General features: G+C 37.8%; 1 protein-coding gene across 1 annotated transcript; it reads right to left on the bottom strand.

Annotated features, from left to right (window-relative positions):
* Positions 1–13,456: 13,456 nt before the first annotated feature.
* On the bottom strand, positions 13,457–17,344 carry LOC113073885 (serine/threonine-protein kinase pim-1-like). The gene is given in 7 exon segments (XM_026246632.1): positions 13,457–14,832; positions 14,835–14,963; positions 15,049–15,225; positions 16,041–16,407; positions 16,515–16,565; positions 16,694–16,800; positions 16,972–17,344. Coding segments are annotated over 7 exon segments (948 nt in total). The 5' UTR covers positions 17,045–17,344; the 3' UTR covers positions 13,457–14,788.
* Between the last annotated feature and the right edge of the window lie 8,265 nt (positions 17,345–25,609).

The raw sequence follows: 25,609 nt of genomic DNA, 5'->3' as shown, positions 1-25,609 counted from the left end.
GTTCGTTTACAAAAAGCTGATAGCAAAGTATTATGTTTGTGTCTGTAATGGATGTGGAAATGAGCGCTAAACGGTGTGAATGAGTTCCCTCCTCTCGAGTCTGTGTTTGAGATCCTCCTGCTTGAAGAATTGCCCCCTTGTTGAAGCTCTTCCTCTGAGTTCATTCACGCATGCCACACACATGAAACAAACAGATGAAAGGTCACGTTGCCCGCGTCCTTCAGGAAGCCATGGCATCTGTGGAATGCTGCTTTATTTTCCTCCTAATTGCCCTGTGTTTTGGGTTTTGTGTGTGTGTGTGTTTTGTTGGTTCTTCAGCGCCGCACACTCCCAGATACGGGTTATCGAGTGCATGCACTTGGTGTTTCTGTTTCGTTGGTCAGCAGACTGAGACAGGAAGTCGTGAAAGACGATATTCCTGCTTCTAAAGCATGTATGTCACTCTTCTCCAAAGGGAAATTATGAGGAAAAAACACCACACAAGCACTTCAACGTCCACCCACAGGAGAATGCTGTTACTCAGAGGTTGCTCTTTCATGGAGTTAATTGAGATATAATTAAAGAAATAAAAGATGCAAATGAGACAATTGTTGACATGTAGTGAGATTATTGAGCTTTAAAATGATTGTGGAAGGCACACTGCCCTACAAAAGTAAAACATGTTTATACATGTTCATGTTTAGTAAAAATCATGAACACGAATAATCTGTCACATGATATATGGATTGAACTCCAATTAAGAGAAAAGCTGAGTGAAAACTGATGACAAATAAAAAAACTAACCATTTCCTCAGTTCCAGTATTGGTGTAGTTAATGTAACTTACAAATGTACAGTTTTGAGAAATGAGAGTTCTTTTTTTAGTGTGTGTGTGTGTGTTTAAACTTTGAGTATATTGGCATTGAGTTATTTTAGTATTATTTATACATGCTTTTACAGTATTTCGTATTATTATTATTATTGAATTTGTTCTTTTTAATTTTTATGTTTTCAGATTTCAGTGCTTTTATCATTTTTATCATTTTCATAAGTTTCATTTACACTTCATGTAAACAGCACTTATAGCCTACACTTAGTGCTGTTTACACTTAGTGTAAATAGCATATATTGCTACAGTATTTGCACTTATTGTAAATAGTCTTAGTTTGCTCTCCATTTTAATCTCAATACTATCCAGGAGAAAAAAATAATAATAATTGTAAAATATATAACAATTAAATATTAGCAATTTAAAAATAATAAAAATGTCAATCATGTTAAATAGAATAATTTCAAAAATATTAATGTCCAGCAATATCCCTATCAAAACTGTGAATGCATCTGGATAAAGGCATCTGCCAGATGCAAAAAATGGTAATGTAACAACTCTTAAAGAGATTTAATTTATGTTATTCCTACCCTGGCCATTTACAGATACAATCTTACATTATTGCATCTTTCATCCAGTTCTTGTAATTCATTCAGAACTCATGTACATACATTTATAAAATCCAATTATTACACGTCTGGAATCAATGAATAACCTTCACTGTACTCATTTCATCAGTTTAATGAAATAATCTGAACTAAAGCAGATTTTTTCTCCTCAATGAGTACTTCTTGTTCTGTCCCAAGGCCTGCCTGACACTTTGCTATCGCCTTCCAGAAGGAGTGTGAACACAATAGCTCCATGCCAAGGACATAGTCTCCGTCTGCGCCACCCACAGACTGAGGAGACAGTTTAGTCATTGACTCCATCCGACTCAAAGTGTGTGTATGTTTGTGTGTGTTTGTGTGTGTCATCATAAGACTGAACGCCGCTCACAGGCGGCATGTTATACAAGAGGCCTGGTTGAGACTGTCACCGCCAGCAGAAGCAAGCGCAAGGTCAAAGTGGAAGTGCAAGAAGAGGGTGAGAGAAGAGAGGAAACCTAGGTCACAACGGCAGAGCACTGACTGGAACAGCAGAGGAACTGAGGAAAAACCGAAGCATCCTCCACCTCCTCTTCTGAGATGTGCTATTTTTAAAACAATCATATGAGTGAATGAATCAAAAAAGAAGAAACACAAACGAGGTCATTGTAATATATAAGTCATTTCTTCTAGGCAGCAAAGATTAAAAGCACAACAAATGGAGACTTTGAAGTGTCCTACTTTTCTGATTTTTTCTCCTGAGAGAAAGGCAAAAAGCATCTTCCTCCATTGATGGACATTAAAAAGCAGCCATGTACACTAGCTCCACCCCTAGATGTGTGATATTGATGGTAAAGAACATAAAAAATCATGGACTTCCGCTAGTTTTGGTGGCGTAGATGGTTAATCGAGTATTATAATCTTTTTAACGAGATCAACCCGGGTTCGAATCGTCCTTTTACCAAACTTCTTTTATCACTTTTCAAACTCATATTGAATCAGAAAGGCATTTATTTTCAATAAAAATGAAAGAAATCATCAAAAAATAAAATGAAAATAAAGTATCGGTTAGGGTATGTGTAGGGAGGGCTTTATTGTCCCAATAAGGTGAGATCCATTTAATAATTTGAATTAAAATTATAATTAACACTCAATACGTTATTACTGCATACTATTTTATAATGTAGCCTACTAAAATACTGAGGTGCAGATAAAAATACTGTTATTTTCACTTAGTGTAAATTGAGTCCATCGCTTTTTGCACTTAGTATAAATAGCATTCATCACTATTTGCACTTATTGTAAACAGCCACTTAGTGTAAATCTATCGTTAAGAAAATATGCTATTTTTTACTTCGTGTGAATAGAATCTTATTGCTATTTACACTAAATGTAAATGGCACTTAGTAGCCTACACTTAGTGATATTTACACTTAGTGTTTACACTTAGTGTAAATAGCATCTATTGTTATTTGCACTTAGTGTAAATAGCATATATCACTAAGAAAATATACAATTTTTTTACTAAGTGTAAATAGTATCTAATTGATATTTACACTTAATGTAAACAGCACTTAGCCTACACTAAGTGCTGTTAACACTTAGTGTAAATAGCATATATTGCTACAGTATTTGCACTTAATGTAAATAGCCTTTATCGCTATTAATACTTGGTGCAAATAGCCACTGCTTAAAAAACCGCAAGCAAAATGTAAATCACAAATATTCCAATACGTTTTAGTATGTCTATTATGTCTTTTTATGTAAGTAAACTTAAAATAATTTTTAGTTTACATATATAAACTACTCTTAAAATGTATACATGTAAAAGTCAATAAGAGTTTCTAATCATCAAATTATCCTGAAAAAATAAGAAATAAAAAGGTTCATCACAGTGTTTACAAACAACATAAGCAGCACATGTGACACTGAAGTAATGATACTGAAAATTCAGCTTTGCATCACATGAAAGAATTACATTTTCAATTAAAATATCTTTAAAAAGACCACAGTTATTTTAAATTGAAATGATATTTAACAATATTAACGTTTTTATTGTATTTTTAATTAAATAAATGCAGCTTTGGTGAGCAAAAGAGAATTCTTTCAAAAACAAAACACAGCAACAACAACAACAAAAAAAATCTCCCAAAAATTTTGAAAAGTAGTACAAATTATATACATTTTATATTTAAATAATTTTATGTAATGTATTTTATTTAATTATTTTGTAATCGTAATAGCCTATGTATTTCTATATATAATATTTAGTATAAAATGAATATCTTTAATTTGACACTGTTTATTTAACAAATGTATTTATTTTCTCTTTAACTGCAATGTAATTTCTTTTTTTTAAATAATGTGTTTATACACACACATACATGCGTGTGTGTGTGTGTGTGTGTGTAAGTGTACGTTGCCCTCTGTGCATTCCAGTGTAAGAATGCCATTGTATTGCTACAAAGAGTTCAGTTACATCACACATTACAGTCAACAGTGCTCTGAAGGTGTTGATTAAAATTATTCCCGGCAGGGTGATTTATGTTGTGGTTTATGGAGTAATCCTCATCAGAAGTAAGTTTGGATGAGAATATTGTGCAAGTGTGTAAATCCGTCAGGCACCATGTGGAAACACGCCACCCATCATATGAAAAGAACATACTGATCTGATTTCTTAATAGTGTGCACGGTTTAGTCATGACTAAACAGCATCACTTGCTCAAAGACCCATGCAGTCTAAAGTCCAGGACAATGTTGCCAAATATCTGTTTACTTTTATAAAGGATGTTGTTTTATTATGCCATTTATTGCAACTGCATGATCCCAACTGCTGCTTCTTCATCATCAGCGTTCACGTGCTTCATCATGGTGGGTCTTAAACAATATTGTGAGGGTTTAAACGTGACCGTGATTCAGTGCCATATGCTCTCCTCGTGTAGTTTCAAATGTTCCAGTGTTGTAACAATATGACAGGAAGTAGAAATTGTGCCCCAGTGCCCTTTGCCTCATAATGCCAGTAAGGGAAGTGTGGCCTCTTTAAAGCAGCTCTGTTGCAAAAGCTTCAGTGCCAGAGTTCATAACATCATCACTTGCCGCTCAGACCTGACTGTTTACACAAGCCTTTTGTTGTACCTTACCCACAAACCCATATGACCTACATGGACAGTGGCTCACGATAGTATTTGGATAGCCTTACTATACCTGAATGTCACTTACTGCATTATATTAAACATTGAAATGATTTATTATACATGTATTGTGATTAAATTAATTATTAAAGTTGTGAAGATGGAATATGCTTTGCTATAAAACTTTTATAAACTATACTTTACTTTTAAATTTTGATCAATTAGTGATGTAATAGGATATGATCAATCAGTTTGTTTTTCAGGAAAATATTTAAGCATTTAATACCATTACGCATTTTTTTTTTTTGCGCCATTGTAATCTGACCATCACATGAACTCACGCAGCTTTACTATATTCACACATCAGTTCACTGTGTGTATGTGTTTAACACAAAAACAAGAGCCATGTTTCCTAGAAACATTTGCATCATCATGAACCTTGGAGAACTGCGGATGCATCACAAAGCTGCTATTAATCCCTTATTTTGTGAAAATGTAAAATGTGGCGTGTAGCGTGAGGCTTTTCGCATTAAAAGTACTTAGTGTATAATTTGTATAATGAAGCCACCTATGATGTGGGAGGGAGACATGAGACGCAGACTGAGAAAAGAGGAAGAAGGTGCAAGTGTTCACTTGTCCATATCTGACTGATCACAAGCTAGGGAATGAGGAAGCGATACGAGGGTTTACGGGAAACCTGCTAGGAGGGGGCTGATGGGAAGGCATGGTGTGTAGGAGGTCTTTCAACAGATGTGCAAAAGGAAACTGTTTGTATTTGTGTATTCTGATTGAGGTTTTTCTTTTCTTTTCTTTTTTCTGTTGCATCATGTACTCTGTTATGAAACCTCTAGAACAATGCTGACATGTTTGAAATTCTGAAACTTTTTGCAATATTAGTACCATTGTTGGATAATTTCATATCATGCATAATTAAATGAAACAAAATCATTAGTATAATAGATACTAAATAAAATAAATATATAAATAAATATAATAAAGACTATTATTATTGTTGTTTTTGATGCTGTTTTTGTCATTTCTGAGTGAGGTCATGAAGAGGACTTTGTGAAAAAAAAAAACACCATTAAAAAATTAAATAAATTAAAAATAATTAAATTAAATTTCAACATGAATTTAAATATAATTAAAATATTTAATAGTATTTGATATCATACAGTTATTAGCTAATTTCTTAAAGCAAACATAATTAAATATATATATATTTTTTCTTTTTAAAAATAAAATATATTTTTCATATGGTTAATTTAAACATTATTGGTGTTTTTTTTATTTGATTTTGTTATTCAAAATGTCATTCTAATTTCAAAAACATTTCAATGTTTTCTTTGATTGTGAAATAAAATAAAATAAATAATAAAAGTTGCCCTTTATGACTGGTAGTAGTGTCAAGATGTTAATAAAATAAATAAAATTAGCTTTCATGGGAGAAAAAGGAAATACACTGAATTCAAAACTAGAATATTGTGTCATCTGGCATGCAAAAGAAATAAATAAATCATAAGTTTGGTCTATGAGGTATCCCTCATGTCAGAAAAACAAATTTGCAAAATGCATAATGGTTTGTTTAAATCTCTCATCCAGAGTGAGAAATAGACAAGAAAACGGTCACCAATACTCCCAGTTCTCAAATTCCCGTTTTTTCCAACGCATATCTCCAGCTTGCATGGATTCCACCCACCACAAGTCATTCTCCACCATGAGAACTGACTCCAGTGGAGTTCTCAAGTCACTCAGACTCCAGTGAGTAACTTCTGTTGGGGAGGAGGACACACACAGAACCTTCCTCATAACTGCATAAGCTCGTCCCGGCCCTCAAATTTGTCCAAAATTGACTGCTGCCACACAGCTATTTACCAAAGGATGAATCACAAGAGGTTTGTCAATATCAGCGTGTTTGCAGTTGCAGGTCAGAATATCGATTCCTGTGTTCTCTTAGTGTAGATGGACAGGAATGTTACTGAGGTTTGTTCTCGGATGATGACCTTTAGCACTGCACTTCATTGCTGAGAGTCGAGTGAGTCACAGAGAAAGGAATGCTGGATAGTCAAAGGATCCCACTCGCAAAAGCTTGGGAGAAAGAACTTTAACAGGTAGAAACCGATTCTGATGAGAAAAAGAGTCTGGGTCATTCTCAGAGGCACATTCCTATCCGAGTAGCTCCGGAGAGTCCTGGAAACACAGGAAGAGCGGCCTGGAAGCAAACACTGATCGCGCTCCCACAGTTCTTTAAAATACACACACACTCTTCTTTAGAGGCTCACTGTGCATGCTAATGTGCTGAATGACATTTATCACTACAATTAAAAATACAACAGCATTTTATAACAGACTATAGTGTTGTTGTTTTTTTTTTACTGTAATATAGAATAAAAAAAAAGTTTAACCGGTGTCTCAACAATGCTAACGTGTTCTTAGGGGTTTGCTAGCAGGTAGTTGGTTTTGAGCAGTTAGTGTTATTGTATTATTTATGTTTTTACATTGAAATATCAGTTTCAAAATCATTCTGAGGGTATGACTTCTAATTCAGTGACCGGCTTCTGTTTCTTTCCCATGCTCTTCTCCAAACGTTTGATCTGGGAGTGTGTAAATTATACAATATGGATACAATACTCTGTGAAAAGAGCGGATTTCTTTATGGCAGCAACAAATGCATGTGAACAGCCATCAATTGCATTTATGACAGTTGCAGGCATATATTTATTACAGTAAATTACAGTCACTTCAATTTAGAGGTGATGATGAGTAAATATATATACATATAACATTACAAAAACTAATATAACAGGGAAATGAAACTGATCTAAAAGGTTTCATAACTATTATTAAAATAAAATAATACAAAAAGGAGAAAATAATGATACAAATAATGCAAACCTCATTAAGATGACTTAAAAATGCTATATATATATATATATATATATATATATATATATATATATATATATATATATATATGTGTTTCTGTTTTTATTTATTTATGTATTGTATTTGTTTAAATATAAATGATTAAACAGATAAATATAAACAGTTATAAAAACGAATCTATCAGAAAGAAATAAACTGTACTAATTTAAATCTACATGAAATAAAATAATGTTTTAGTCATAGTTTTGGCAAGACATTTGTTTTTATTCAAAACTGTAGTAAGCTCAGTTGCTTGGTGGTGTCTTGCTGGTCCAGGTCAGAAAGAGTTGAGTCAAATAAAGAGAATATCTCTTGGGCCAAACATGAGCTGTCCATGCAAATTTTAACAGTACTAAAGTTTAACATTGCTGTGCAGTTCCTGGGGAGTTTCTAAGTACAAGAATCCACCCCAAGTCATTATGATATTGTGATATCTAGATATGGCTTACATCCCTCTATGCATCCTTTTTTTTTTTTCTTCTTAATACTTTAGGGTTAAGTATTTTGTGTAAATCCCTTGTGTAATTGCAATAATGCCTGTCTTAACAAGAGCCACTTATGATACAGAGAATGTCATGTTGCTTTAGTATCGCAGCTTTTGTGCATACAATTATGCATGATTATTGTTCAGTTGAATATGAGATTATGGATCCAGCTGGGCACATGAGCAAACAGCCTATCACAAACAGGGTTAAATCAGACAGAGGGCACAATGACCTTGCCCGAATCATTGAGCCCGTGTGTGGCAGAAACTCTGACTCAATGGGACTAATTATCCAGGTGTACGGAGTGTGAGCAAAACACAGACACACCTGCAGGTGCGGGAGAGATCTGAAACCATCTGGGCCGTTTCTGAACACAACAGCATGGTCTTATTAATATTCTCACTCTCAATTTCCTTTCGGCCGAGCGTTTCAGTGTTGTTCAGACTGTGTGTGTGTGGGAAGATTACTCAACAGATCCGGTTCTTTTAGAGGGAGGAGAGTGTGCTTTGAGCCAGCTGGGTTTCTCTGTCCATTTCCCAGCAGTGTGAAAGAGCGCGATGAGAAAGAGAGGGAGTGAACGGAATAACAACTAGAACTCTTAACCCAAGCGAAGGAAAGTTCAGGGACAGTTGAGATCATGTGTTTGATTATGACGATAATGCATTTTTCCAATCGTCCAGATTCAAAAGGCTGGAAAATGCAAACTGATATTTTGTTGGAAGAAATTCTTTAAAATTATATTTAAACACATTTTGCATTTCCCACAATCTTTAAATAATGTTGATCTGACCTCTGTATATGACTTTGGTTGGTGCAACTCAATTTATTCAGGTCAGCTGAGTTATTTTATACAGAGCCCCGAACCTGACATGCAAGAAAAAATAAATAAATTGTGCACACAATTTACTAATTCGTTCCCTCAATGTAGTAAAACATGCACACGATTACTATTGCATTCCCTTGATTTACTATTGCGTTCCCTCAATTTGCTAAATCATTCGCACAATTGAGCAAATCGAGGGAACAAATTAGTAAATTGTGCGCACAATTTATAAATCGAGTGAATGAAAGAGTATACTGAGGGAATGCAATAGTAATCGTGTGCACGTTTTAGCACATTGAGTGAACGAATTAGTAAATCGTGAACACGATTTAGCCTAATATTTTTTTTTCTGCATGTCATATGCGGGGCTCCATAATATTAAACGTTTGACTGATAAAACCAGTTTGCTTTTATGTTTTAGGTTACCTGACACATTTTTACATGAGTAATTTCAATGTTAAGTGGTGGTGCTCTGGAGTAGGTTCTAGAGACCCCAGATTTGGTCAGATTGTTATTTAAAACAACTTTTATAATTTTGCCAGATTTGATCATCTGCAATTAGATTAGATTAGTTTCAGAAGAGATCTCAACGATGTCCTGTATCTATGGAAGCCTGTGTCTGCCACTAAATAAAAAAAACATTTTTTTAAATTCATACTTATTTTTTTTTTCTCAGAATTGCAAGTTCATAGTTCAATCGAAATTCTGACTTTATTCAGAATATCCTTTAGTCAAAATTGCGATTGCAAGTTATAGTCGAAATAGTTTTTTGTGATTTGCGAGATATAAACTCGCAATTGCACAAAAAAAACTTTGAGCTTGGACTGCCATAGACTCCCATGGCTAAGGAATGAGTAAAAGAAGAAATGTACACAAATGCTAGATTTAAAATAAAATAAAATAAAGAATAACAAAAATAAAATTCAATAAAATAAAACAATCTGCTCTTAGATAGCACATTTGTCTCTTTTTTAGTTTCAGAAAAGATCTCAACGATGTCCTGTACCTATGGAAGCCTGTTTCTGCCACGAAAAATAAAACTAGGTAATTGCAACTTTTTATTTAAATTTATACTTTTTTTTCTCAGAATAGCAAGTTCATAGTTCACTCGCAATCCTGCCTTTATTCAGAATATACTTTAGTTAGAATTGCATTTGCGAGTTATAGAAGTTTTTTTTGTGAGAAAAAAGTCAGAATTGCGAGATATAAACTCGCAATTGCACGAAAAAAAAGAACGCAATTGAGCTTCTCAGAAGCATGTTGAGAAGCATTGTTTCAAACGGTGTCTACTAGTCAGGGATCTCAGTATGAACAAAACATTCTTCCAAGACAAAGACGTCTGAGCTGATTTCCACATTAAACACCAATATACTCTTACTGTACGTCATTTCTGGCTATTTCTGCTTCTCCTTAGAAATCCAAAGAGAAACTTCTGAAACAAAGTTCATACATGCAGGCCTATATCTCTGAACAATAAAATATACCTCTGGGTGTGGAAAATGACAAAAATAGGACAGATTTTGCATATAAATGCTATAAATAATACTTCACAGGCCAAACATAAAACACTGGCGGTGATACAATACAGTATGCTTATTTGAGTATTTGTCAAGAAAGGAGATTTTTGGCCCAGATTTGTAAATATTCAGATATTGTACAGAACATTTGCTCAGAAACTTGTGCGTGTTTGTACTGTTTTGTGGTGATTATGCAACAGCAGCAGGGATGATTCAGCAGTCAAATGTTCGCTCATAGATTCCAACCATGCAAATATCATGCAGCTATTTGACTCTCATTTTAAAACCAGTTTGCATGCTAGGCTCTCGCCATCCGTTGACTTCCATTCAGCGAACTTACGAACTGGGGAACTAAGCCTTCCCACAGTCACACTGGGAGTTTCACTCTCACAATAGGTTCCTATTAGCACCAAAAAGGGTTTTACAGCCTGATGCCATAGCATAGAAGACCTTTTTTGGAGCCAACATGAAATTATTCCAAAAATCTTTCAACAAAGCCTGAGAACTTTGAAGCGTACCAACTTCTGAAATGAATTTCCTTATCAGCTGGGCCACAAAGGCCACTTAAGGGATAGTTTGCCCCAAAATGTACATTTAGTAGGCCTAATTATTTACTCATTTACTTACATCACATAATTTTAAATCTGAGTTAATGGTTCTAAGGAAGCCAAAGGAGAACTTCTGATGAATCTTCAAGCAACTCTAATATTTTATATACTAAAGGGAATGGCAGCAAAAAACATGAAAGATAAAAATATACTATAAAAGTGGTTTGCATGACTAATAAGGTCTGTGGTGAAAACAAGCTCAAGCTCCTGTGAGTGATTTTTTGGTCTTCAAAAAGGCAGCTGCTAACAAGTATCTAAATTTGGACTACAGAGACTGTCGTGGACATTAAACATCATGCAATCAGGTGATCTCATCTACTCACAAGTCTGCTTTCGCATCCTTCTTATATTTATAGTTCTAAGTCAAATATATTTATATTCTAAGTCAAAGATTAAGGGAAAATAAGTTGTCAGAAGCTTTATGGTGGTGACCAGTGTTGGGGAAAATACTATTAAAAGTAATGCATTACAATATTGCGTTACTCCATAAAAAAAAGTAATTGTGTTCTTTTTTTATGGAAAGAAATGTATTACATTACGTTTTGTCACCTAAGCAGGGCTTCCTTATTTATTTACAATTTTTTTTTAAAAAAGTTATATTTTTGCTAACAGTGAATCCCCTTTCAAACCAAAAGTAACTTTCATTACTTATTTGAAAAAGTAACTTTTAAAAAGTAATCTGATTAGGTAACTCGCGCTACGTTTAATGCATTAACCCCGACTCTGACGGTGACGTTCGAGTCTATCGTGATTTTTTCTTCTGGTGATTGTATATGGGCTTCAAAATTGACAATTTGTGAAGTTTATCATGATAAACCAAGCATTTAAAACATTTCAAAATCAATCTTTTGTTGGTCACAGATTATTTTCTGTAATAATCAAAAAAACAATTGAAAAATCCTATTGGTTCAATGGAACCAGGGTGATGCGAACTTCTGGGTTGGCCTACAAAAATATGTACTATAGCACTCAATATCCATGCCCTTTTTGTTAGGAATAGACCCAAAATCCAGATTCATGAAACCTGGCTTTGGCACATTATTTTGAATCTAATTATGGATGAAGATTTGAGAACTGAAGAAGATTGTTGAACCAAATGTTTTTTGACTGACTATTGAAGAACCTTTATTTTTAAGCATGTACATTGCTAAAATGTTATTTATGTATTTTTGTTATTGAGGATGCTGACCGATCAGGTGTGCCTCCAGACATATGCGCACATTTTAACTCATTTAGAGCTGCGGGGCAAATGCTGAGAAGGTTTTTGTGAGAGGATTAATAAAAGGCTTAACAAGAACGTTCCCTGCTTGTGCTGTGAAAAGGATCAGGTCAGGACGGTCCATGCTGGGGGCCATGCTGTCCTGGGTTGTACGGTGCATAAGAGGAGAAACAATTAAACAAATCAGGCTTATTTCTCGGGCGAGGTTTTCAGGCACAATGTGAAACTGCTCACAGGTGGAGAATTTATAATTATGCCTCTGTTTAACTTTTAACATTCCTGGAGCACCACCGGAGGGTTCCACAGGTATAATTTCAATCAAAGACACTGATTTTCAATTATAGAATGTAAACAGACCTACCGGAGTGGCAACGGTGGCATTTTTTCTTTTTTTTCATGATATATTTCCTACTTAGACAGGAAGTTTGGGTGGGACATAGAGAAGGACTGTGGCTTTTTTAAAATAGCCAACAGGCTTTAGTTTACGTGAACCATGATTTTTTTTTTTTTTGCCATTTGCCATTGCTAAATGGAATCAGGTGGTTCAAAAGAGTATTTTATTGGGTAAACATTTGTATACACCCCCTAGGGTGAGAAAAGTCATCAGTATTTTTGGTCTATTTTCCTCGAAGACTGTAAATATTTAATCAGCTTTTAGGAGTACACAATCACTTAAATGACATTAAAGCTATAAACATGGACTAAATCTAAAATGATTAATACTGATTAAATGAAAATAAAAAATGTGCACTATATATGTATATATATATATATATATATATATATATATATATATATATACACATACATATATTGCATAAAAAACAGTTTGTGATTTATCTCACATCTATTTATCTGCTTGTTTTGGTTCATGGCTCAGGCTTTAAATAAAGAGTTTCTCTGAGATAACTATGGAAAAAAATGAATGAGGAAAAAAGTACTGCTGGAATCAAGGCCACAGAGCAGGTGGGCGTTCACATTCAGGCTTTATGTACAGCTCTGTATCGTTGTACTTCTCAGTGAAGGATATCTTTATAATGCTATTTAAAGCATACCTGGTGCTATCTACAAAACAACTGATAAAGTAAATGCTGTTAACTATCGCATGTATCCGGTTCAGGAGTCCAGCATTAAGGAATCTGGACCCGTGGTCCTAATCGCCTCAGATTAAAGACACACTATCAATATAAAACGATAAGTGTGTTATAAAAGTTAGTTAAATGGATTTACAGCTAATACCACTGCATCTGTCCATCTCTACTTCTCAAATGACATCTGCTGATTGTCTGTTTAAAGACCACCAACTGATATCACTGTAGTGAGCCAAACAAAGCAAATCATACCCAGGAAACCAGAATGAATGTTAAAAAAATATTTATTGACAATCGTGTAAAAAAAATAGCTTTCTAAACATAATTTACATTGCTAAATCAGAATCTGAGTTGCAATCATGCCTACTAAAGGTGAAAAAGAAACTATGTAAAATCACTCGTTCCTCAAACATTCACGAGGTAATTTCCTCCAACATATGCACAGCAGACAGTTTAAATTAGGTGACAAACACGACTTCAGACTGGTATGGTTTACCATCAGCAGTACTCCATGCATCGAGAAACAGAAGTGCTTTCAAAGATTATTCACAACATATGTACATCTTGTTCTCAAAAAAGGCTTTAAATATGGTAAAAATACATTTAAATAATTTGTGGGCCCTTCAGTGGTGGAATGAAAAAAACTTTGCAGAAAATTGCTTCTCTATAAATAAATAAATAAATACTTCCACTTCCATCTTGTTTTTTTCTTTTTAAGACACTCCAATAAATAGAATTCACACATAAGCCTCGTCATGGAATTGAGTCATCTGACCGAACTATTTACAATATAAACAACAAAAATATGCAGAAAATGTAGTCTAGTATGTTGTAGTTGCATTGCTTTGTGCATCTGTGACAATGAGTGGTAGTTGTTGAGGGTTACACATTACAAAGGAAGAGGAAAAAGAAACAGCGGTTTGAAAGAGTGAGGTAAGACTTTTCATTCTGCAGAGGTTTGTGAGGTCGATTTGGTTACTCTCTCTGACATACTAGAGTAAGACCGACAGTTACCCGCCAGGAGCAGGTAAAGTGGAAGCAAGAAGGTAAAAAAAGACATCTGGTTAAGGAGTAGAGTGTTACAGTGGCTATTACTCAATTCAAGTATTTCCAAAAAAAAAAAAAAAACCTAACCAAAACAAACCCTTGATCTTGCACAGAAGGCACTAAAATAATTAAGCTCGGCTGATCTGCTTCCTAAAGGAACAGCCCTGATGGTGCACCAAAGCCGCAGATCGACCATCAGCACAGCACCACTCCTTGTGGCCGCTGCATCGGTTGTCCCCGAGCTCCTCCCTACACTGGCTGAGATGGGCTTCTCACTCTATCCCAGTCCGACAGCAGTGTTGACAGTCATTTGGTTTCTACGAGCCAGACTCATGGGACCCTGAGCCACGGAGGGGCAGGAGACGAGAGATAACAGATCTCACTAAAAGGTGGACCTTTCCCTTTTTTGGCCTAGCCTAGAACTCCCGTCTAGCAGCAATGCTCAAAACAAAAGAACAACATGTGTTTTTTTTTTGCACTGCTCAGTCCGCAGGTCCCCTGGGTGGTGTGCTGCTGTAATGGAAAGTCTCTACGTATGTATTCAGATAGAGTCATTTGCACACAGTGACTGCTGGGAAAGCAGCGGGCTGATGCTGTGCAGTCTGATCTCAGTGTTGTCTGTAGGGGGCGCTGTGTTCTGCATCCAAGGGTGGTTGATGATGTCCTCGAAAGACGGGCGTTCCGCAGGGCGGAGGGCCAGGCACCACTTGATAAGCTGCTGGCACTCTGTAAAACAGGATGTGTGATTATAGCCCTGCAATAAACCCATAAACCTCCTAGAAGGCAGCGTCATGTTATCTTTATGTCTTACCTGTGGAGATTCTCCGCCTGAACAGCACCTGTCCGCGTATGATCTCTTCGTCCTGCTCGAACGGGATGTCCCCACACACCATGTCGTACAGCAGGATTCCCAGAGACCACACGGTCGCAGATCTACCGTGGTAACGATGAAATTTGATCCACTCTGGTGGACTGTAAACACGTGTACCTGAAGAGAGAACAGAAAACTGCATTTAATTTCATCATACTGAAACCCAAAAAGCACAATAAAACTGCATTCAAGTCTTTATTTTAGTACCTGATACTACCAAACCCTAAACCAAAACACTGTAGTAAAAGGTGCGGCAGGAAAAAGGTGTGTCGTGTTTGAACAGTATTGTTATGGCGCAGCATTAATGTGCACAGTCATGTGCTCGGGAGCGTGACGGCAGGGGCGCGCATGTGAAGAAACTGGTTGCCATGTGACTTGTGTTTACAAACTTTGAGTTGTAATAATTCCGTTTTCCCACCGGCGGGGGCGCCAAACCCACAACCAAGCGAAATGCCTTTTCCCCAAAGCAACATAAAATAAAAATAAACAAATCATCACGCCGAGCGATTTATTAAGATTGATATGTCTAGTTAACGATGGAAGGGGGTCTTAATACATTTACCAGTTGATTAATGCCAGATATGTTTGATACACTCGTTTTAAAACGTAAAAGCATCGCTTCAACATATAAACATACACCCTTCTTAGAGCTTGACAGGATTTCCAAACCTTACAACCATCGAATTTCAACGTCTTAACGGATTTAATAATACATCAAGCAATTTTTAGCCCATAATTTTGGGTTGTTTATAAACTTTTCCCCTGACAAAGTCGTAATAATGTTTATGGATTTATTTTTTAATAAACATTTATATCCACGACACAAATTTCCATTGAGGCTAGATAAGCACGCATTTCAATTTTCCACGTTCCCGCCACGTTTTCCGTGACCGTGGGAACCCTGACTTGAAGGTCATGCAAATGGCTCTTACCGTCGAAATCGGTGTAAACGGTGTCTTTGAGTAATGCCCCCGATCCAAAGTCGATGAGCTTCAGATCGCCGGTTCGTAGATCGATGAGAATATTCTCGTCCTTGATGTCACGGTGGACGACGCCGTTGTTGTGGCAATGACGCACCGCTTCCAGGACTTGGCGGAAAAAGTTCCTGGCGAGCTCCTCCGGTAACGCGCCCTTCTCCGTGATGAAATCAAACAAGTCCTTGACGGTCTCCGGTCTTTCCATGACGATAATGAAGCTGTCCGGTCGCTCGTACCAGTCCAGCATCTTGATCACGCCACGGAATCCGGTGGCGACCTTCTTTAACAGGATGATCTCCATAGGGACGCGCGCGCCATTGGGCTGGAAACCAAGGACATGTTCGTTTTAGTGACGCTCTAATTTATTATTTATGTGCGATGTTTTAGATACAAATTATATGAATATGATCATATTCATTAAATACTCACAAGCTCTCCCCATTCAGTCACACGATCTTTTGCAACATGCTTGATGGCAACCTAGAAATAGTAAATAAATGCATTATTAAGCAGTGAATGACATTATATTTGCATTATATGCAACATACACATTATATGAACATTCTGAACGTTCACACTTATGTAAACAAAAATACTCAGGAACCTACCGGCGCGCTATCGGCGATCCTCAAACCCGCATACACCGTCCCAAAACCGCCGCTTCCCAGCACGGAGCCGACCTGATACACCTTCTCGAACGGCTCTTTCTCCTTAACTGTCGATAAAAGATACAATAGATTCGTAAGAATTGATAGAAGGCGTAAAATGGTTTAAGAATTTGAAATCTGACGCACGCGCTACTCCCAACACTCAGTCTGCTGACGTTAACTAGCCCAAAACCACAACACACACGCAGATAGACACGCGAGAATAACCGTCGGCTAACCTTGAAGCTGGATTTTCGCCGGCATGTCCACGGTGGAAATGTGAGCGAATGTGTTGAATTTTGATAGTAGCATTTTATAATCCGAAACGAGGGTTCTTCTTGAGGGTTATTCCAATGTTGAGGTCGAAATCCGTCGTGTAGAGATGGATGTAGGGAAGATCTACTTGAGGGATCCGGTCTAGAAGCCTGTAGAAATCCCTTCTCATCGAGGCTCGATGGGTTTTGATTCTCAAAAGTCTCAAGGTCTATTCCAGTTTAGGATATGAAATTAAATAAAGAAACGATTACTATATTTCGAAGATAAATATTATTGTCTAAGGTCCGCGACGGACACAAACACCCGGCTTTCTAAATCGCAAGGGAGGGGCTAGAGCCGTTATATAGTAAAAGGGAGGGTTGGAGTTGTGCGTCAAAGAGTGTCCCCGCCCACAAACACGATTCAGCCAATGAGCATTGCGCCTGCCTCTGCAGAAAAGGTCAATCAAATATGAAAATAAAGGAAAACGTAGACGTGGCGGGAATCAAAACGCGCCAAATAGTCGAGTTTTTTTTTAGGGCGTTCAACCGGTGTGGGGCAGACATGATGGAGAGTGATTCACATGGACCGTGGCTGAAGCCCCCACTGCAGACTCGGAGTGTTATTTCAGAGAACTATGAAGATGCTTTATACATACATATATGTACGAATGTATATCACACACACACATACATACGTGTGTGTTTGTATATATATATATATATATATATATATATATATATATATATATATATATATATACACACACACACACACACACATATATGCATTCGTACATATTAATATGTATAAAGCATCGTTTTTTCTCTGAAAATGTTATATATATATATATATATATATATATATATATATATATATATATATATATATATATATATATATATATATGGCAGAGAGAGCTCAACACACTGTAACTTCAGAAAACACAAATAGAAAAGAAAAATCAATAATTCTGATTTGTACAGTGTATTGTTTGCTTTTGCGACACATATGTACATAAATTTTGTCATCATCCCAATGGACAGCACTTTTGTTTTTTTTTCAGTCATGTGAAGTAGGTCTACAAAGTGCATATGAAGACCGCATGCACTGCATTACCTCATTATTCTCATGTTTTGTTTCTCCTATTGGCGGGCAACAGGCTTTATTTAAATAGAGAACAATGCTGGGCACTATGGAAATGAGGTGCATACCAGGCATTCTTTCAAATTGGGTGGCCGGTTTTAAACTCGGCGGCAGGATGTGGGAAATTTGAGATAAAAGACTTGCAGACCCATCCCCCATGTCTCTTGTCCTCTTTTTCCCCGCGCAGATTATTGTTTGAAAGGAACTTGCTCTCCCTGTCTTCTGTATTTTCCCCGTACTTTAGATAAATATCAACAAAAAAACTGATGTAAACCTATATTATGGCGGTTTCACACCTGGTCACTTCATCTTTACTCATTGTATAGTTAAGTATTGAAGACCAAGTGTAAATGCCCTCAAAGACCCATTTGAGACGTATAGTAATCTGATAACTCAGACTCCCTCAGGAGGTGGTTTCAAATACATACAAAGAAGCAACTTGGCCAAGAGTAAATGCATCTGCTTGTTCAGGCCGGATATGTAAACTTAACTCCTCCCAAACAAAACAGCATCAGTATACACAAGTTTGGGACACGTGGATGAGAGACATAGATGGAGCAACTAAATAAAACTCAAAACTAATTGCCATGTGGGCTGAAGAGGGCATTTAAAGTGGTAATATTGCATTGCTAAAAAGAACATTATTTAATGTATTTTGTCTAATGCAATGTGTTTATGCGGTTTAAGGTTAAAAAACACATTATGTTCCACATACTGTACAGTATTGTTGCTCCTCTCTGCTCTGCCTTTCTGAAACGCGTCTATTTTTACAAAGCACATCATTATGATTGGCCAGCTATCTAGTGAATTGTGATTGGCTGAATACTTCAAGCGTGCAATATTATGAAGCTGCAGACTCGGAGCCTGAGCCTGCTGCATCTACAGTCCCGCACCCAGAGTCCTGTATTCTCAGATCCCTCGTTTTTTTTATATCGATACACAACGCTGTCTCACGACCAATTTATACGTATTTTACGAGGTGGCTAATAATTTGTACAACCTCACTCCTATGATTTTATACAATTTGTCTAAACCCTTGTGTTGGTTAGGTTTAGGGGCGAGGTTAGGTGTAGGTCATTCGAACAAATTCATATGATTTTTGCAACTCTTGTACGAATGCACATCACACTCTTTTTGGCGTCATTATTAACATTTTCCTACACAGTGACGTAGACATGTGGGGCATGTTTAAACGAAGCGTTTTAGGAGGGTGTAGACATTTATAAAGAACATCTCTTTGGGTTTGAGATTTTAGTCTTTGCATCTTTAAGGATCTTATCTATTCACGAACAACTTGTAACACTCCAAAGAGAATGGACAACTTGAAATTGCATCATATGATCCCTTTATCAAATAATTTTGTTGCCCAGCATTAGCATCATCACGGAAGTGAACTCTGTTATATTTGCAAATAGTGTGGGAAGGTTGTATTAATATCTGTTCCGCGGAGAGACATTTACGTAGCCAAGTGTAAATAGAATATGCATATCCAATCAGATAGCAATTGATTAAAACACACGAAGTGGCAAAGTATTTTTAATATACAGTATGACATGCAGCATTTTTTTGAATGAGCTGTTGAAAAAAGCTCATTTTGATTGATATTGCCGACTGGTATTTTTTATCTATTTAAATATTGTCATAATTATGAACACACAGGTCTACTAAAATAAAATTGTTAATTCTAAATAAAGCTGATAAAATACAAAACACTAGATGACGAAAATGAGAAATGTTGCCTTAGCTACAAACTGAAATAAGTTAAGACACTAAAATTACTAACTAGAAATAAACACTGAAAGAAACTGAAATAACAATAATAACAAATTCTAAATAAAATTATTAAATAAATAATAAATAAATAAATAATCTAAATAGCAAACGAAAAACTAATAATATTATAAAACATTAAAAACTACATTGGTATATAAATAATAACAAAACGACACTTTTCCAAGTATGTTTTTGGCCTGCGATAAACCATAAAACTTCACTCACGTTTTCCCTTCTGTTACCATTGAAACAAGTTTGCGCTTCTCAAAAAAATCCAGTGAGTCATACATTCGCAGATTAATGCGTGTGATTCATAAGTCAGCTTTTGTGCTTGTGTGGTGTTTCTTTTTTTACCCACAATCCTGTTTTTGTACAGTTCAATCACAATGCTGGCGCTCCGTTTTGATGACTCAGAGATCCGAACTCTCTTCTAGATGAAGATATGCACGACTCCCCTGGAGAGCAGAAACAGAAAAATACTCAGAAATGGCTCGCTTTAGAAAGAAAATCATGGAAAGAAAATCAAATGCATAAATAAATAGAAATTCAAGGAATGATGGATAACCAAACGCCGTTTGATTACTATCATTCAGGCAGCAAATTAGAGTGCTTTATGCATGTCAGAATAGTGCCTTTTTCTTCACATCCACATTAAATCTTGTACATCATCTTCTTACAATGCACCGCTAGCCCCCAGCGGGACTCACTCAGGCTGATTTAATAGAGCTGGTTTAACGGCTGCGCCCCGCTATAATGAGTCACCTTCTCCATGCACTTCAGCGCTGATTATGGGCCACGCTTAGGTAAGAGCAAGAGGCGCTCTGAAATGGAGACGCAGTGGGGGTCTATGTAATATAAAGCTGTATGAAGGTATGGCAGCACTGACGTCTATGGCTGCCTGCTCAGCAGAGGAGAGAGTGACAGCCACCCAGTGCCCCGGCTCATCTGACACAAACAGTGCTTGCACTTTTATTAGCTCACAATGATAAAGACGACTCAAGTGCTAGTTTGAAACTTCAGACTCCATTCCTCCAGTGTGCAATCCCCCCTCTCCACCCCTGAGAATCTGATTGGAGGGAGGTGAACCATGGGAAAACCCATGAGTGGACTTCAAAGCCATGTGGGAAAGACTACTGAATAGCAGGGGTTTACATGGGGTCAACCTTCATGCCGGCAAAATCACGAGGTCAGAGGTCGCTGACATAGGCTACCTGTTCGGCATTCCACGGCCCTCCTTCAGGAAATTACCCTCACTTGTCTCAATTTGGGGGGCCACCTCAAAGCAGAACTTGGCTTATGCACGACCCAGGATTAAATCATTGTCTCTGTCAGGGCATGAGTGCCAGATGGGTGAGTAAATGAGATGCTTTTGCTTCTGAAATGTTTGTCCGGATTGTCTGGTCTTGGTTTGAGCCTCTAAGAAAATAACGCCAACCAACAGCAGATGATAACGGATATGACTCATTCCATATCAAAATTAACATGCTGAATAATTGGAAGCCTTTAAATATGCAGCTAAAATTGAAAGAACTGCTGTCAGTCCTCTCCATGGGAATGGAAAATTACATAAATCACTTTAATAATGGTTTCTTCTAGACAGCAATAGGATTAGATTGAGAATTTTGATCAAGTTTCCTGCTCCTCAGATTTGTATTTTTTTTTTTCAATGGAGAGCTTATTGATATCTCAAACTATTATTTGCCAAAATAATAAAATGAACATATTTCATATTTTTCATTAAAATTTCCCAACTGTAAATTTGTCTATGATCGCTCATATCACTTAATTTTATATATATATATATATATATATATATATATATATATATATATATATTATATATATATATATACACACATACATACACACACACACCTGTGTTAGAATGTTTGGAATTTTTGGGGTAATTACATTTTTTAGCAAGGATGCATTAAATTGATGCGATGAAAAGTAAAGGCTTTTTACATTGTTATACAAATTCTATTTCAAATAAATTCTGTTTAACTTCACCAATGAATGTGTTCCACAAAAATATTAAGCAGCACTGTTTGTAATATTGATTAGGTAATGTTTCTTCAGTATATCAGAAGGATTTCTGAAGGATCATGTGGAGTAATGCTGAAGAATGGAGTAATGCTGAAAATTCAGTGTTACAATCACAGGTATAATTTTTGATCAAATAAATGCAGCCTAGATGGCATAAGAATATATATACTTAAAAAATCATTAAAACATTGAAAAAAACAATCATTTGAGCTGTAGTTTATAACACGTACTGCATGCCAACTATTAATATTTTGTCTCTTTTCAGGGAGTTTTCAAAGAACCTATCTGCAACCTGTCAATCAAACAGATAGCTCCGCCTCAAACTCACGCTATTGGATGAATGTTGCTCTGTCAGGTCTGGTCTCAAAATAACAGAGTAATGTTTGATAGCACCACAGAGACACAGTGTTTACACTTTCCGGGGAAGTCACCCTGCAAATGGCTTTCTTGACTCCCTGACCATAAAGTGAAAGTATTTAGACAATTTAAAGAAATCACCTCTATTAAGTCTTCATATCTCTGCAAAAGCAGTCTTAAGCAATACAGCCTGAAAATTCACATTGTCACATTATCAGCACAATAGAACATAGTTGTTGTCAAGTTCAGGAATGTCACTCTGTTTTGTGTCCCAGACAGTGTCCTATCAGTAAAGCGCAAGCACTGAATGGCAGGTTTTCCTGGCCTCCCACCTGTTTCAGCAGATCTGATGATAGCCCCTCACTACTGTAATGCTTTTAGTGGCAAATTACCTTCTGGGATTTGATTCAGTTCAGTGTGGCCAGGAATTTGCTAGAGCAGTTCTAGCGCATGTCACTTCTCCGCTCGGGCTGAAAGAGTGTAAGTACATTTGTCTGCATGCATGGATACGGTGGTCACGTTTAGCTGGACACCAGAAACAGGTTAACAATTATCCATTAGCAAAACAGATTACAGAGCACCCATCTGATATATCATCATCACATGGAAATGTCAACGTGTTTTTCTGCTCTGAAGTCTGTATGACTTCTGTTGTTTTTGTGTCCATCTCATTTTTAGTCGAGGGGATTTTTCCGAGTCATTTCCTCGTGATGATCGCAACCCAACTGAATCAAAACACAGACGCTTGATCCGTCACAATTACTCAACAGTAACCTCATGGTAAAACCCCACACAAGCTGGGGGAGAGCTGTACACTTCCTCTTGATTTGCATCATGAATGAATCCAACTGTTTAGCTGCCTTGTCAGGCAACGGCCAATCACTTTGTTTGGCAACAGGAAGCTTTGTGACCTCACCGTAGACAATCACAGTTTCAGCTCCCAAATGGAAAAACAGATGTAGAGCCTGAACTAGATTCATGGTCATTGTTTTTTTCCCTTTGCCCTGATTAAGTGTTGTAATTTTAGAGTGCTTTGGAGTTTTGGGCTGTTTTGACAAAGAGCAAAGTAAAACAGTGATCTATTATTTTCCGTTTCCACATTACAGTAGTTCCTTGCTTTTTTATTAAGGACCCCTGGAATTGATTTTCAGTGACATTTTATTATTTTATGAGGGCATATTCTAAACATAAACAGAAAAAGGTTCTTATACTTGACAATCAATTAACTGAAATAAATCCTTCTTCTGAAACGTGTTTATTTTTAAATCGAGTCAACTTAGAAACATACACAGTTTTGTCGAGAATATTTTTAATTTTTTTTTTTTTCTCGTCAGGGCTTCATTTAATTGCTGAAAAAAATACAGCAATGCCAAAATTTAAAATATCTATTTTCTATTTTAATATATTTTTTTAATGTAATTTTTTCCTTTGATGCAAAGCTGAATTTTCAGCTTCAATGTCATTTTTGTGGAAAGTATGATATATATGTCAGGAGAAAATGGGCAGGATTCAGATGCGGGTTTACGCAAGGCTTTATTTAAAGCAGAGGAGGCAGATCAGATGAGTCACGTTCACAGGATTACTCGTAGTGACTGGGAGAATCGTCGAAGCAGATGAATCAAACCGATGAGTAACGTTCCACAGTTATTTGTACGACCACTGAGACCGGAGGGATGACACTGAAGCTTCCAAGAGCTCTGCGCTGGGGAACAGGGGGCAGAGAAAACAGCTAAACACACTGGAGCCTGAGGACAAGACACGACAAAGGTGAGTGCCAAGAATAACTAGAAGATCGGAGCTATTGGTACGAGTAACAACAGTCTGACAATAGACAGAGAAACACGGGGACTGATAAGGGGATACAATTAGAGGAACATAGAAAACAGGTGGTGAGTAATTAGGGTTCACAACACTGAAACAAGGAGGGCGGGGAAAACTCGAACAGGTAGACGCGGTGAGCTGACAAGAGACCCAAACACACACACAAAAAAGGCAGGTGATTAGCCCCGAGACCCGACAGTACCCCCCCTCCCAGGAGCGTCACCTGACGCTCTAGGAAGGGGCCTACCTCGATGCCGCCGGAAGTCCTCAATCAACGAGCGGTCCAGAATGTCCCGGGACGGCACCCAGCACCTCTCCTCTGGACCATACCCCTCCCAGTCCACAAGATACTGAAACCCCCTGCCGCGGCGCCGCTCATCGAGTAATCTCTTAACCGTATAGGTAGGAGATCCATCCACAAGACGAGGGGGCGGGGGGGTGGGCCGACTACAAGCAGGATTAAGGGGGGAAGAGAACACCGGCTTGACCCTGGAAACATGAAACACCGGATGAACCCGACCAAAAGTGGGAGGGAGCTTGAGCCTGATCGCCACCGGACTAACCACCTTGGTGATGCGGAATGGCCCAATGAATCTGGGTGCCAGCTTACGAGAAGGCGCCCGGAGAGGCAGATCCTTGGTAGAAAGCCAAACCCGCTGACCACACACATAGGCAGGAGGAGAGGACCGGCGACGATCAGCTGCGGTCTTGGTTCGGCCAGAGGCTTGGACCAGAATCCTCCTGACTTTCTCCCAGGTGCGACGGCAGCGCTGGACGAAAGCCAGGGCGGATGGAACCGCTGCGTCGGGTTCCTGTGACGGGAACAGAGGTGGGTTATAACCAACAGAACACTCAAAGGGGGACATACCTGACGCGGCCACCGGAAGCGTGTTATGAGCGTACTCTGCCCAGGAGAGCTGCTGGCACCAGGAACTCGGATTGTTGGACGCTAGACAGCGGAGCATTCTTCCTAGATCCTGGTTGGCCCGCTCACACTGCCCATTGGTCTGGGGATGAAAACCTGAAGACAGACTAGCAGAGGCCCCAATCTGTCTACAAAATTCCCTCCAGAACCGGGAGACAAACTGGGGACCCCTATCAGAAACCACATCCACCGGAAACCCATGGAGACGGAAGACGTGGTCCACCACCAGTTGGGCGGTCTCCCGGGCGGAGGGCAGCTTGGGCAGGGGGATGAAGTGAACCGCTTTGGAAAAGCGATCCACCACTGTGAGAACAACAGTGTTACCCTTCGACGGAGGAAGCCCTGAGACGAAATCAAGGGCAATGTGTGACCAAGGGCGGGAAGGGATAGGGAGAGGGTTTAGCAGACCATCAGGAGGGCGATTGACCGGCTTACTTTGGGCACATGTGGGGCAGGCCAACACAAACTGTCTAACATCTGCGGCCATAGTAGGCCACCAGAAACGCTGTCGGATGGCAGACAACGTCCTCCGAATCCCTGGATGGCAGACTAAC

The sequence above is a fragment of the Carassius auratus genome, unplaced genomic scaffold (genome assembly GCF_003368295.1).
Source record: "Carassius auratus strain Wakin unplaced genomic scaffold, ASM336829v1 scaf_tig00013167, whole genome shotgun sequence".
NCBI lineage: Eukaryota > Metazoa > Chordata > Actinopteri > Cypriniformes > Cyprinidae > Carassius > Carassius auratus.
This window is presented reverse-complemented; position numbering and strand designations above follow the sequence as displayed.